Genomic DNA, 15,400 nt, shown 5'->3' on the forward strand with positions numbered 1-15,400 from the left:
CTGGAGGAATTGGACATTTATTTACTTTTCCAACATATTTTACAAATGAAAACCTGAGACAAAGTTAAAAGACTTCCCTGGGATCACACAGACATGTGGGTCAGATTTAAACTCAATCCTTGGCCCCCCACCCCATTCATAAAGGGTACTAAAGACCCAAAAACTTTGGAGCCTCCCCCTTTTGTGTCTTTACTTTTTAAATTCACCTTTTCCCTACCTTTTTTTTATCCAATGTTCTTCTTGACCTTACCCAAAACTCTCCTCTGGAGGAGACACCAAAGGTATCCACCTCCTATAGAGGTGCAGATCCCCGTTTTGAAACACCACAAAATGGTAATCAAGCTGTCTGGCTGCCTCCTGACAATTCTTTTTTTTTTAGGGTTTTTTTTTTTTGCAAGGCAAATGGAGTTAAGTGGCTTGCCCATGGCCACAAAGCTAGGTAATTATTAAGTGTCTGAGACCGGATTTGAACCCAAGTACTCCTGACTCCAAGGCAGGTTTTTATGCACTAAGCCACCTAGCTGCCCCCTGACAATTCTTAAAACAGGATGCAATAAGGACAATGTAGAAGGTGCATCAGGTGGCCCACAGGAGGTTCCTAGAACCATTCCCAAGTTCCTTTCCTGGTAGAAGGTGGTATTTCTAGGCAATGGTAAGGATTGGAATGTGTCCACTTTACACTTATCTTGCCCTCTCTAATTGCTATATAATTTTGAAAGCAGATTGTCTGAACCTCATCATATCAAGGATTCAGGCCACTTTTAGACATCAAAAACAAGTACTTACCCTGAGCTCCTGATACTTCAACTCCAAAGTCAAAAACAAGTTCCCTCCTTCCTGAACATAGTATCTTGGAAGAAAGTTCCTCTGAGATCAAATAACGGAATGGTGACCAGACAAGTTGAAGGTTTTGGCTACTCTAGCTATGTATGTTCTGTTCCCCTTCCCTTGTTCCTGGGTACATTTTGGCATCTCACTCAGCTGAGGGAGATCATTTTGCTAACATGGTCTCCACTATGTAATGGAGGTAGTTAAAGTCAAAGAAAAATAAACCTTTTCTCAAATCTATTATTCTCTATTGTTATGTTATTTTATTTTCTGTTTTTAGGTTACCACTTCCTACCCCCTCACTCCCCTCCTCCTCTTCTTCTTCTCTGTCCCAGGGACACTGGACTGACCAGGACCCCCCCTCAACTGCCCCGGCCTTTCCAAGGGCTCCACCCCCAGACTCCTGGGCTTCCTCCAAGATTCAGATAATTCAAACCCTGACAGCTTCCCAGTCTTGAACCTGTAGAGCCTTCCCCCTTGGGGGATCTGCCCCCTCCCCTGTCTGTGTAGGGCTGGCTTGGCCCCAGCTCTGGAAGGAGGGAGGCCTGAGGACAGGCCACAGCACACTAGGCGCTACCTGGGGGCAGGCCCTGCTCCTTCGTGGCCAATACACAGTGCTGGCGCACAGTAGGGTCTTTCTATATCCTTACTGACAGGACCTGAGAATCGGGCAAGGAGAGGGCTGCAGAGGGATCTGGGGGAACCTGAGGCAGGAGGCCCCCAGTGGGCGGCCCTGTCCAAGGACGGCAGAGACAGGATCCCTGGAGACCAGACACTAGGGAGGGAAGTGCCCGTGCTGGAGGGGGCGACGCCGGGGGACAGGGGGCCCTGGTGGCCGTGCCAGTGACCCAGCTGGAACCCCAGCAGCAGGGCGCAGGGCAGAGGGCTCCTCCATGTGCCTGGCAGGGGCCGGGGCTAGGGGTGGGGGTCGGGCCAGAGGCCTGCACTCACCTGAGCTGGGGGGCTGGGGCTCCCCGGGGCCATTCCCTCTGGCTCCAGGCTCCCTGCTTGGGGCAGATCTGGGTCCTCTGCAGCCTGTGCTGGGGAGGGGGTTCACAGAGGGCCAGGGGGGGCCCTAAGAGGGAGGGACCTGTCAGGCCCCCATCCCCGGCCCCTTGCCCGCCCCCATGGGCCCCCCCGGGTGGGTCCGAGCCCCCCACTGCTCCTCTGGCCTCCCTGCAGCCCCCTCCCCACGGGCCCGAGCGGCCTCTGGGAGGGTCATGGGGGGCTCCTGGCGGGGGCCCGGGCCTGGGCCCCACAACTCGGGGGACGGGCCCCCCCGGGCCGTGGCCAAAGTCCGAAGTTGGGAAAGTGGGAGCCAAGGGCAAGCGCGGGCGGGGGCGCCCTGCGGGGGGGCGGGGGCGCCCTGCGGGGGGGGGGGGGGCGGCGGGGGCAGCGGCCTACCTGGGGCTGCAAGCACAGGCGGCCGGAAGCTCCCAGAGTTCCCCGGGCCGCGGCCAGCCCGGGGGCGGAGCCCGCCCCCCTCACCTGCAGGGCCTCGCCCAATGGCCTGAAGCCGCTTCCGCCCCAGACCCCGCCCCCTCCCCCGCCCCGCCCCCTCTGAGCGGAGGACACTGAGGTTCGGGAGGGGCTCCCCTTGCCCTGAGCCCGGCTCTCCGGGGCAGGGTCCGAGCTGCAAGGAGGAGGCCCAGGCCCAGAGCCTCTTGCTCAGCCAGAGTGCACGTGGAGGGGGGCCCTGCCTGGGGGGAGGCCGCCGACTAATGGGGGGACAGTCTCTGACCCCTGCCCAAGTTGGGGGCATTTGAATGCAGCCTCCTCATAGGCCTTTCTCTTGTTTTGGGGGGCCCCAGACCCAGATACACACGTCGAGACAGGTGCCCTGCCATTGTCTCACCCACAGGCCTGCAGCAGCTCACCACCATCCTAGGGCACCGAGGTGGTCGGTCATTCCAGTGTTCTGTATCTTCCAGAAAATGGATGAGGCCGGTGTCTCAACCTCCCAGGATCAGTGAAGAGAGAAACGTTAGAGGGGACCCCAGTAAGTGAGCCCCGGCTAGCCTCTGTATAGTGACTGTAGTCCGTGGGGTTAGCGCCCGCATCAGAAATGAAGTCTGTCGTCACCTGGCCTGCTCCCCAAACTCCCTGGCCCTGTTCTGGAGAAAAGGCAGTTGTGGTCAGAGGAAGGCAGCACCCTTTGCACACTGACCTCTCTGGGCTCTGATAAAGACAGAAATTGGAAGGAAAGACTCGGGACTGTGATAAAGGGTGGATGCCATTTGTCAACCTGGGGATCCTGCTTAAGGGGCAAAAGACAGGACTCTCAGGGTTCAGCTTGGATTGGAGCTTGGGGCTTAGGAGGGGGGAGAGGCTGTGGCCAGGAGAAGATACCCAGAATCATCTTGTCCCAAGGGGTAGGACTGGAGGGGGAGTCACCAGGGACAGCATGGCATGGAGAGAGACCAAGGCAGGAAAGACTCACCAAGAGGCTTCCCAGGACCATCACAGAGTGATGTGAAACGTTAAGTGCAAGGTCCTGGAGAACAGCAACAGCTTTTGTTACTTAGCAGCAATCAGAAGGGTCAGAAATTCTCAGGAGAGAAAATGCCAACCAAAAGAAAAGGCTTATGATGAGAAAACATTACTATAGATTTTGAAGGACCTGGGAGGCAAGGTTTGCCAGCACAGGTCTGAAGGAGCAGACACTGGGAAGGCCACACCTTCAGAAAAGGTCAAGGGATGGTCCTTATGTTTTCTGACCGGCAACTCCAGGAAACATGCCAGGAACAGGACAGAGCTCTGTATACAATATCTGTGGATCTGACCAAGACCTTTGATTCCATCAGCTGTGAGGGTTTATGGAAAATTTTGTCAAAATATGGTTGCCAGGAGAAATTCATCAGTATTGTCCTTTAGTCTCCCATGGCTTGCAGGCTTACATTCTAGATAGTAGATGATACTCTCAAGATTTCTAGGTCACCCTGGAGTGAAACAAGGCGATGTCCTTCTTCCCATGATGTTTTCAGCCATGTTATCACATACTTTCATTGAGGAAGAACTTGGCCTCGAAGTCAGCTACTGCCCTGATGGAAATTCTTCAACTTGAAAAGGCAAGAAGCCAAGAAGGGAGTGAAGGGAGTGCTGGTGCATGGTCTTCAGTCTGTAGATCATTATCCCCTCAATGCCCAGCACTACCTATACAATATCCTTTAAAATCCTGCTTCCCTGGGTTGCTAACACCTCAATGTTCTCCATTAAAGCCTAATCATTAATAAATGCCCTTGCTTGCTAGAAATCTTCAGCTTTGTCATTCTTCCCCCCCCCCACCAAGGCACTGGGATTAAGTGACTTGCCCAAGGTCATAGGGATAGGAAATTAGTATCTGAGGCCAAACTTGAACTCAGGTCTTCTAGACTACAGGGTCCATGCTTTAGTCACTGTACCAACCAGCTGCCCCAAGACTTGTCTTTGTTTAAGTACACTGTGAAATACTTATATGTGGAGCAGCTAGGTGCTGTAGTGGATAGAGCACTGGCCTTGCAGTGAAGAGGTTTGGAGTTCCAATCTGACCTCAGACACTTAGTAGTAGTTGTGTGACCTTGGGCAAGTCACTTAAACCTCAGTGCCTGGAACCCACAGCCACCTCCAGTAGTCCTGATTCACATCTGGCCACTGGAACCAGATGACTCTGGAGGAGAAAAGTGAGGCTGGTGACTTAGCACAGCCCCCTCACTCAAATCTGTTTATCATGGCATCCCTGATGTCATGGTCTTCGAGGAGAATCATCACCAAAAGTACAGTTAACATATAACATTTCATAACAAAGAAACAAGAGTTGCTATTTAATTACCTTTTGGTTTTTCATCAGAAAAATTAATGAAAAATACATGATCTAAACATACAAGACTAGAATCTTGGGAGAAGAGGCAAGAGAATGAGTTAAGAGGCCTACTAAAGGTCACGTACAGGAGACGGTGACCAGATCCAAAATATCCTCATGCTTGGGAGGGGTCATCTATGTTTTCCACCTACATGTCCACCATGTGCTTTGTCAAAATATTAAGAAGTTGAAGGACTTCCAAGTCCATTTCCATCCTGGGGAAATGATTCAATTCATCAGAGATTCTGATGTTTGGAGAGCATTCTTCATCCTATGCACAAAATTACCCTTTCCTTATTTATAAGTGTGGTTTCTTCCTTTAAAAATATAATTGAAACCTGAAAAACTTACATATGAACTAACAAAAACTAAATAGAATCAAAAAAGCATGATAAACTCTCAGTGACATAGCTATTCTCAGCAATACAATGACCCAAGACAACCAAAGGACTGATGAAGCTGTGATAAATGGCCCAGAATAATAAAACTTAGCCTGGAGTGGTTGAAGAGCTTGAATTAACATCCCCACAAAAGAGACAATTCCCCCAATGGGAAAAGCCCTGAATTGGGACAATGTCCAACATTATACAGGAAGGCTTGTGTTTCCATCCCCTTTGAATCCTGATAGGTCCTCTTCATTAGGAGCACAATCTAAAAGATATCCCCCAGCTCCATGACACCCCTTAACACATTTACCTCACCCTGGCCAAAGGAGGCATAGTATGCTGATGAGCCGCAATTATCACATGGGGAGTCTATACTAATATGCTTAGACCTCAATAAGCAAGTTCACTTGCAAAGGTCAGACACCCTAGGGCAACTTCGGACTCATTCAATATTTGACCTTCCCCTGGTTAAGGTGACTTCAGGTCTAGTGAGAAGACCTCTCCCAGTTAGTTCAGTGATTGGTCAGGGTCCCCTTTTGTCTCAACTCCACATTCTTGCACAAGTTGGTGTCTTTTCAACCTAATTAACAATCAGTTATAGTTAACTTTATATATATATATATATATATATATATATATATATATATATATATATATATATATATATATAATACACAATCACTCATAGTTAACTTTATCCTTTCTTCTGGTGGATACCTGTGAGATCTTTAAACTAACAGTCTCCTCTTACACCTCATGGAAATCAAACACCCTATAATTTCTCACAAAGCATATTATCTGCCTCCAGAGAAAGAACTGGTGTTATTATTATTATTATTTGTGTCTATCTCTTCTGCCTTTGATCTTTCTTTTTTTACAAAGATTTTTGAGTTTTACAATTTTTCCCCAATCTTACTTCCTTCCCCCACCCCCACCCCCCAGAAGGCAATTTGTCAGTCTTCACATTGTTTCCATGGTCTACATTGATCCATATTGAGTATGGTGAGAAATCATATCCTTAAGGAAGAAACATAAAGTATAAGAGATAGCAATATCAGACAATAAGATATCAGGTTTTTTTTTCTAAATTAAAGGTAAAAGTCTTTGGTCTTTGTTCAAACTCAGTTCTTTCTCTGGATACAGATGATATTCTCCATTTCAGACAGCCCCAAATTGTCCCTGATTGTTGCACTGATGGAATGAGCGAGTCCCTTAAGGTTGATCATCACCCCCATGTTGCTATTTGGGTGTACAATGCTCTTCTGGTTCTGCTCATCTCGCTCAGCATCACTTCATGCAAATCCCTCCAGGCTTCCCTGAATTCCTATCCCTCCTAGTTTCTAATAGAACAGTAGTGTTCCATGACATACATATACCACACTTTGCTAAGCCATTCCCCAATTGAAGGATATTTACTTGATTTCCAATTCTTTGCCACCACAAGCAGGGCTGCTATGAATATTTTTGTACAAGTGATGTTTTTACCCTTTTTCATCATCTCTTCAGGGTATAGACCCAGTAGTGGTATTACTGGATTAAAGGGTATGCATACTTTTAAAAATAGTTTAAATATCATTGGGAAAAAATGAAATTATTTTATTAAAAATTTGTAAAATCTAATTTTAGATTTGTAATTCACATTTCACTTTTCTTCAACTTCAAAAGACTAGGAGCCAAGACCCAAGTAGAGTTAGTATTGGTGCATGATCTGTTTGCAAAAGATTATACACTCAATGCAGCCTCTGAAATTGAGATGCAGCAAAGTATGGATCAGTACTTTGCTGCTTATGTTCATTTTGGTCTAACAATGAACATCAAGGTGCTCCATCAGTTTTGAGTTCTGTGGATAAGATCATTTACCTTGGCAATGTCTGTTCCAGTGAGGTGTACCCTGACACTGGCATTGCCAGAGCTAGCTCAGTACTTGGGAGGATCCAAAAGAAAGTGTGGCAGAGAAGAGGTATTAGACTGACTACCAAATTGAAGTTCTACAGAGCCCTTGTGTTGGCCTCCTTGTTATATGCCTGTGAAACCTGGACTGTCCACCTGCGCCATGTCAGGAAACAATCACTTCCATTTAAATTGTCCAAGGAAGATTCTGAAGGTCACTTGGCAGAAGATACCAGACACTGAGATCCTTTATCCAGGTAAATTGCCGAGCATTTCAACATTACTACAGAGAGTGCAACCATGGTAGGCTGGCCATTGTTACAATGCCAGAAATATGTTCTCCAAAAAGATTATTCTATGGTAAACTCACACAGGCAAGTGCTCACAAAGATCCAGGAGAAGCAAAACCAGGACACTCTGAAAACTTTAGATTGATTGTAAAGCATGAGAGACACTGGCACAGGATTGCCCAGCATGGCATGCTCTAATTCGAATGATTAGGACAATTTACAGCCTCACTCATAGTGCACCAATGTAGCAGTTTACTTGCAGACCCTCAGCATCTATAATTTTTTTTTTTTTGGACAGTCTATCCTTCTGAACACATGAACCTGGTCTGTCACTTCCCATAGCCTGGAAATCACTCCAGAGAGCAGCCTTTCTGCTAATTCTCATCTGCTGGAAGTTGACAGAGAGACTTGGCTAATCTCAAATTGCATCTTTTAGGTGCAATTTTTCTTCTGGTCCCTGCTGTCCTGGGCTTTAAGAGATCAAATCTCAGATTTCCTTCCTCAGGTTTTTTTAGCTGTTTTTTAGCTGTTTCATTCCATGTTGGAAGACTTTGGAGCTTTCTCTTCCTCTCAGTATTTGCTGGACATTGCTTCTTAGTACTTTCTTTTGAGCATTGCCATCTTAAGGGCACAGGGCCTACAATGGCTCCTTGCATCATGTCATTTAACAAGAAGTTCACTGAATTTGATACCTGTACCCTTAAACCTCCAGCATTAACACTAAGAAATTTATGTTAAGAAAGAGTCTTTGGGTTACAGGATATTTTCTCCTGCTTTTCTTCCTCCCCTCATTGACTGGGCAGAGAAACATCTTTTTCATTTTCCGGCATGGATGCTGATGTTGGGGTGATTAGCTCAAAATCACAGACTAAGAGTTCAAATTAATTTAGTTATTTATTCCAGTTACCAACTGAACATGTCCCTTCTATGTCTGAACCATGTGTTCTGCTAATCTCTGCTTGGGGACTTCAAAGGCAGGGGAAGCAAACTCTTCTTCCAGAGGCACCAAAGCCCTAATCCTAATGGAAATAAAAGCAACCTCTCTGCAATGATCCCTCAAATCCTAGTTGTACTTGGACTTATTTGTTTACAAATAATCTTTCAAACACTTGAGGACAACCGTCTTATTCCCCCCTCAAGATCTTCTGGTAGAGAAACATGCCCAATTCCTTTCTAACCTCTCTAGCATGCTCTCTAGTCCTTGTCTTCTAGACATGTTCCTCTGGAAACATTGTTCAAATACGAATACTCCAGTAAACAGAAAATGAATGGCAATGTTGAAATAAATTCATTTTTGTATTAGAATTCAGTTTTTTATATAAAGGCTATTAGTATTTCCAAAGTGGAATCTCATTATTCTAATGGGGGAATGAATACTATCAATTATAAAATCTATGTTCTATTAGATGTTTCCAGAGAACCAGATACCTGTATGAGATTAGACTTCTTTGAAATGGACAATTTCATTCATTCATTCATTTATTTTGTTTACTTTTCCCTTTATGGCTTTTAGCTCTGATATCTCCTTACTAAAATTTAGCCATAGACCAGCAACTTCCATCTGCTAGATAAAAGTATGTTCCCACTGAGCACATGATAAGGCTTCTTTCCAGGATATTTCCTCTAATGTAAAATAAGTTTATCTCCAGTTGAAGGCTTTCCCACATGGAGTCCACAGTAAGATTTGTAGCCAGAGTGACTTTTCTGCTAAGAAGCTCTGGACCACATTTGAATGACTTTCCTCATTCATTACAGGGATAAGATATCTATCAGAGAAATGACAGGATGACAAACACAAGAATTGGTCAAAAATGAGGGGAGTCTATGCTAAGTCACCAGCCTTACTTTAGCCTCCAGAGCCATCTAGGTCCAGGGGCCAGATATGAATCAGGAAGGCTGGAAATGGCCCTAGATATGAGGGAATCAGGGTAAAGTGAAGTGCCCAAGATCAAACAGCTAGTAAATGTCCTGATTTTGGGGTCAGCACTCTAACCCCTGGTTCAGGAGGAGAAAGTGAGGCTGGTGACATAGTACAATTCCCACCCCCTCCCCAAACTCCCCACTCCAATCAAATTCATGATGCCACTTCCCTGATGTCATGATCTTTTTCTAGAGTTAATGACAAACATCATCATCATCATCATCATCATCATCATCATCACCATCATCATCATCATCAAGATTTCTCACTAGCATGAATTATCTGAATGACATTAAGGGCTAACTTTTGTCTGAAGGCTTTACCACACTGATTACATTGATGAGGTCTCTCTCTACTGTGCATTGCCTGATATACAGGATACACTGTCCTTGCAAAACCTTTCCACATGGATTACATTCATATGGTTTCTCACCAGAGTGAATTTTCTGATGTTCAGCAAGTTTTTTTTTGATTTTTTGTTATATTTTTGCAAGGCAAACGGGGTTAAGTGGTTGCCCAAGGCCACACAGCTAGGTAATTATTAAGTGTCTGAGACTGGATTTGAACCCAGGTACTCCTAACTCCAGGGCCGGTGCTTTATCCACTACACCACCTAGCTGCCGCAAGTTTGTTTTTCTTTAGGAAAAGACCTTCCACATTGATTACATTCATAAGGTTTCTCTCCAGTATGGATTTTCTGATATAATGCAAGTTAAGAGCTTGTGGTGAAGGTCTTTCCACACTGAATACATTCATTAGATTTCTCTCCAGTGTGGATAAGGTTTCTCTCCAGAGAGAATACATTCTCTCTCATGTATAGCAAGACTGGCCCTCTGAGTAAAAGTCTTTCCACACTGATTACATTCACAAGGTTTCTTCCCAGTGTGAATTCTCTTATGTAGAAAAAGATTGGCTTTGCAAGTGAAAGTCTTTCCACACTGATTACATTCATAAGGTTTCTCTCCAGTGTGGACTATCTGATGTTCAGCAAGTTTATTTTTCTTTAGAAAAGTCTTTCCACACTGAATACATTCATAGGGTTTCTCTCCAGCATGGATTTTCTGATGTAATACAAGATAAGAGTTTGTCGTGAAAGTCTTTCCACACTGATTGCATTCATAAGCTTTCTTCCCACTGTGGATTTTCTCATGAACAAGAAGACTGGTCTTGCAAATAAGTCTTTCCACACTGATTACATTCATTAAGGTTTCTCTCCAGTGTGGATTCTCTGATGAACCAGAAGACTGGCTTTGCGAACGAAAGTCTTTCCACACTGATTGCATTCATAAGGTTTTTCTCCTGTATGGATTCTCTGATGTACAGCAAGACTGGCCCTCTGAATGAAAGTTTTTCCACATTGATTACATTCATAAGCTTTCTCTCCAGTGTGGATTTTCTCATGTACAGCAAGACTGGCCTTGTGAATGCAAGTCTTTCAACACTGATTACATTCATAAGCTTTCTCTCCAGTGTGGACTCTCTTATGTTCATCAAGTCTGGACCTATATGTGAAAGTCTTTCCACACTGATTACATTCATGAGGTTTCTTCCCAGTGTGGATTCTCTGATGTTCGCCAAGACCAGACCTGTATTTGAAAATCTTTCCACATTGCTCACATTCATAAGGTTTTATTTTAGTGTGGATTCTCTGATGTTCAACAAGTCTGAACCTCTTAATGAAAGTCTTTCCACACTGATTACATTTGTAAGGCCTCTCCCCAGTGTGGATCCTCTGATGAAAAACAAGATTGCTATTTTTTGTAAAAGTCTTTCCACAGTGATTACATTCATAAGGTTTCTCTCCAGTGTGGATTCTCTTATGTACACCAAGAATAGAGTTTGTTCTGAAAGTCTTTCCACACTGATTACATTCGTAAGGCCTCTCCCCAGTGTGGATCCTCTCATGACAAACAAGATTGCTATTTTTTGTAAAAGTCTTTCCACAGTGATTACATTCATAAGGTTTCTCTCCAGTGTGGATTCTCTTATGTACACCAAGACTAGAGTTTGCTGTGAAAGTCTTTCCACACTGATTACATGTGTAAGGTTTCTCTCCAGTGTGGATTCTCTCATGTTCAGCAAGATGTGCCCTCTTAATGAAAGTCTTTCCACAGTGATTACATTCATAAGGTTTCTCTCCAGTGTGGATTCTCTTATGTACACCAAGAATAGAGTTTGTTGTGAAAGTCTTTCCACACTGATTACATTTGTAAGGTCTCTCCCCAGTGTGGATCCTCTCATGACAAACAAGATTGCTATTTTTTGTAAAAGCCTTTCCACAGTGATTGCATTCATAAGGTTTCTCTCCAGTGTGGATTCTTTGATGTATTCCAAGATAGGAGCCTGCAGTGAAAGTCTTTCCACACTGATTACATTCATAAGGTTTCTTCCCAGTGTGGCATTTCTCATGTTCAGCTAGTCTGGACTTCTTAATGAAAGTCTTTCCATATTGATTACATTCATAAAGTCTCTGATGACAAACAAGATTGCTATTATTTGTAAAAGTCTTTCTACAGTGATTGCATTCATAAGGTCTCTCTCCAGTGTGGATTCCTTGATGTTTTCCAAGATAGGAGCTTGTAGTGAAAGTCTTCCCACACTGATTACATTCATAAGGTTTCTCTCCAGTGTGGATTCTTTGATGGACAGCAAGACTGGAACTTGTTGTGAAAGTCTTTTCACACTCATAACACTTGTAAGGTTTCTTTCCAGTGTGGAATCTCTCATGTTCAGTGAGATGTGCCTGCTTTATGAAAGTCTTTCCACATTGATTACATTCATAAGGTCTCTCCCTAGTGTGGATACTCTGTTGTACAGTCCAGTTATAGGGACCATCATTCAGAAATTTTTGCTTGTGAGTTTCTTCCGAGGAAAGGCTTATCTCTGCAGGGATCTCTCGTATTTCAAGTTTGACCTCTCCTACAAAAAGAAACAAAAATTAAAAATACCTACAGTTTCATATACTCACATATATATATAATTATAAGCTCTTCCCTCCATTTGGCAGAATGGAAAATGATTTATATTCTGTTAACTCAGGCAAAGAGAAGTCTTCAAACTTAAGTGGGCAGAATCAATCATTTGAGAATATCATGAGCTCACAGATGAAGGGTGATTTTATTTACAAAGAACTTCATAGACAATTGCATTGGATCCTCCCCAGAAAGTTGACACAGGGCTGGCATTCTCAATACATTCACAATTTAGGCCATGAACTCAGAATGACTCAAGCTGACTTGACTGAAACAGCAGATGAATAAGAACTCAAACCTTGTGACTGGGGATGCTCTGTCCACAGTAACAAAGAAATTGTCTCTACCTAGAAACCACTGCTTCACTTTCACTTTCATTGTCTGCACTTTCCATCTTTTCTTCATAAATGCTATGCTACTTGATACACAAATACTAAACATTTCTATTATTTCATAATCGAGTTTCTCCATAAACATGTGTGGTCCTTTATATAATGTTCTGTTTAAAAACCAGAATGCAGTTGCAAGTTCAATTGATATTATGCTAGTCCTTCAGTAATGAAAACCAATCCCATGGTCATAGACCTCTGTTTGCCTCAGTTTCTTCATCTGTAAAATGAACATAACAATAAACTCCCATCTCCCAAAGTTATTATGGGAATCCAAGGAAATAATATCTACAAAGACCATGGCCCAGAGCAGTTGCTATATAAATGCTAGCTAGCAGGACGGAACAGCAGGTCCAAAGTCAGGAAGCCTTGTCTTACCAAATTCTACTTTGGTTTCAGACACTTACTAGCTGTGTGATCTTGGGCAAGTTACTAGAGATGAAAATGGCAAACCATTCCAGTACCTTTGTAAAGAAAATCCTAAATGGGTACACAAAGCATGAGAAATGACTGAAAAATTACTCAATATCAACCAAATGTCCATGCTATTATTATCATCATTATTTAGATTTCTACTCTTTCCTCCAATTCTGCTCACCTTCCTAGAATGTTATGCTCACTTCTTTCATTTCCTTATTCCTTATTTTATTTCATATTCCTCTTCAAGTCAATGTACTCTATTCCAAAATAAACTTTTTTCCATCAGATAAACTAAGAGGTTCTGAATCTGTTGTTTCTTCTCAAACTATCTCTATCTTCTCAGAGTAGACTATGAGCTGAGTGAAAGCCTTTGCCTTCCATTGTTTGCTCAGAGTTCAGCACAATGGACAGAATACAAAAGATGCTTAATCAATGTTTGATTAATGGAATGCCTTGGCCCAAGCTAACACCAACCCCAGGGTCTACCTCAATCTCTGCATTCTGTTCTCTCTACCACTTTTAAAGGGTATATTCAGTCATATTTCTGTCTCCTTCTTGCACCAAATCACTTTTAGGTAATCATATTAGTTAGGATCTAACCAGATGGAATCTGATCAGACCCATCACTAAAGAGCACAGAGGCTTCTGTCTAGGCTCCTGAATGGTCTCCCACATGAGACACCTAGCAAATTACCACCCAACTCCTGAAACGGAGGCAGGGGTCATCTATATGAACCTGGCCAATGACTTTCCAAAAAATGAGACAGATTGAGCCATGGAGATCAGGACTGGATGCCTTCCAAGTCTGGCAGCAGCCTTCACCCTTGTTCAAGTGCTGCTGATGGAGAGAGAAAGTCATGAAACCAAGCAGCCCCACAAATAGAGGCCATACCATTTTCACTGGCCCTTCCTGGGGCAAGACAATCCTTTGACATTCCCCAAGCGGACTCCCTATGCCCTCCACCACAGCAGCTTCTCCAGATCTTTTCATTCAAACCCCCCTTTCTCTGCAAACATCCCTGTTCAGGCACCCTTGTCCTCACACCTGAGTTGGATCCAGCTGCCTCAAGTCTCCCCAAGTCGAGTCATTCCTCTGCATCCACCTTTGCTAAACTCACACCTGACCATGTGGCCATCTATTCAACAAGCAAAGGATCAAATATGAAATCTTCTCTGGGGCTGCTAAAGCAATTTCTTTCCCACACTTTAAGGCTCTTTTTTTTTTAAAGATTTTTGGCAAGGCAAATGGGGTTAAGTGGCTTGCCCAAGGCCACACAGCTAGGTAATTATTAAGTGTCTGAGGTCGGATTTGAACCCAGGTACTCCTGACTCCAAGGCCAGTGCTCTATCCACTGCGCCACCTAGCTGTCCCTAGGCTCTTCTTAAACCCATAATATTATAATGCAATACAAGGGTCTCCTTTGTATTCCACCTCCTGTCTCAGTCTTTCCCTTCTAGAGGTTCCTTCCCACAAACAGCCCTTTCCAGTCCTCCTTAACTCTAGGGCCTTCAGGCTCTTGACCAGTTCCAATCTGTTCCATCCATAGTGGGTTTCTACATAGTTTTTGGCCTGTTGTCTGCCTCTCCAGACTGAGCTCCTTGAAAGGCAGAGAAGGCCCTTGCTTCTTTCTTCATCCTTAGTGAATAGCATGCAGCAGACACTTAATAAATGTTTGCAGACTTGAAGGTCTAGGAAAGCTCATATTGTGTAACCTAACCTCTTTTTCAACTTTCAGGAGATCCATGCCCACAAATTCCAAATAATAACTTCTTATAAGATCATAGATTTATCCCTTCAAGGAAGCTGAAAGACCATGGAGTCCAATCCTCTCATTTGACAGATGAGGAAACTGAGGTTCACTGATCCAGGGATTGGCCAGGAAGCCATTGCTAAAATATCTAAGAATTCCAAGGCAGATTTTCTACCCCCAAATCAACTACTTGCTCCCCAACAACACAAAGAAGCTTCTTGTAATCTCAGCTCTCATCTACCTGCTTTTACCTGACTCACCTGGACAGAGGTTCCTCAGGTCTCCTTGTTCCAGCATCCATGGTGCTCCCTTTTCCTCAAAATAAGAGATCACATCATCCCTGGGAACTTGAAGCCCTGGCCATGAGGAATAGTTAGGGAAGAGCTGGGAGGGAAACTTGTACTTTAGTTCTCTTTAGGGAAAGGGCTCTGGATACAGAACTGTCCCATTTTAAGAATGAATCCATTATGTGCAAAGGAATGAATTTCTACTCCCCATTAGTGCTGATCATCAGGTAAAGGTTGGACTTAATAACCTTTGAGTTTAGTTCCACATTTGAGATGCTTCCACATTGACTTCCTGTTTTAACTGAAGCTTCCTAGAGCTTCTGAAGCAACAAAGGAAATCTTCAAAATCCTATCACATGAAGCAAAAAAGTCATCTGCAGGGCAGGAAGCCACTGCCTCTTAGAAATGGGAGACCATAATAGATGACA

General features: G+C 43.9%; 1 protein-coding gene across 1 annotated transcript in view; it reads right to left on the minus strand.

Moving 5' to 3' along the window:
• LOC141499677 (uncharacterized) overlaps nt 1-15,400 on the minus strand; it is a 74,309-nt gene that overhangs the window by 49,664 nt on the left and 9,245 nt on the right. The window contains 7 exon segments of the mRNA XM_074202325.1: nt 1,780-1,868; nt 2,233-2,386; nt 9,770-9,931; nt 9,933-10,323; nt 10,325-10,356; nt 10,358-12,072; nt 14,946-15,041. Coding sequence (XP_074058426.1) covers nt 1,780-1,868; nt 2,233-2,386; nt 9,770-9,931; nt 9,933-10,323; nt 10,325-10,356; nt 10,358-12,072; nt 14,946-15,041 — 2,639 coding nt within the window.

Source organism: Macrotis lagotis, chromosome X (genome assembly GCF_037893015.1).
Source record: "Macrotis lagotis isolate mMagLag1 chromosome X, bilby.v1.9.chrom.fasta, whole genome shotgun sequence".
Classification (NCBI taxonomy): Eukaryota; Metazoa; Chordata; class Mammalia; order Peramelemorphia; family Peramelidae; genus Macrotis; species Macrotis lagotis.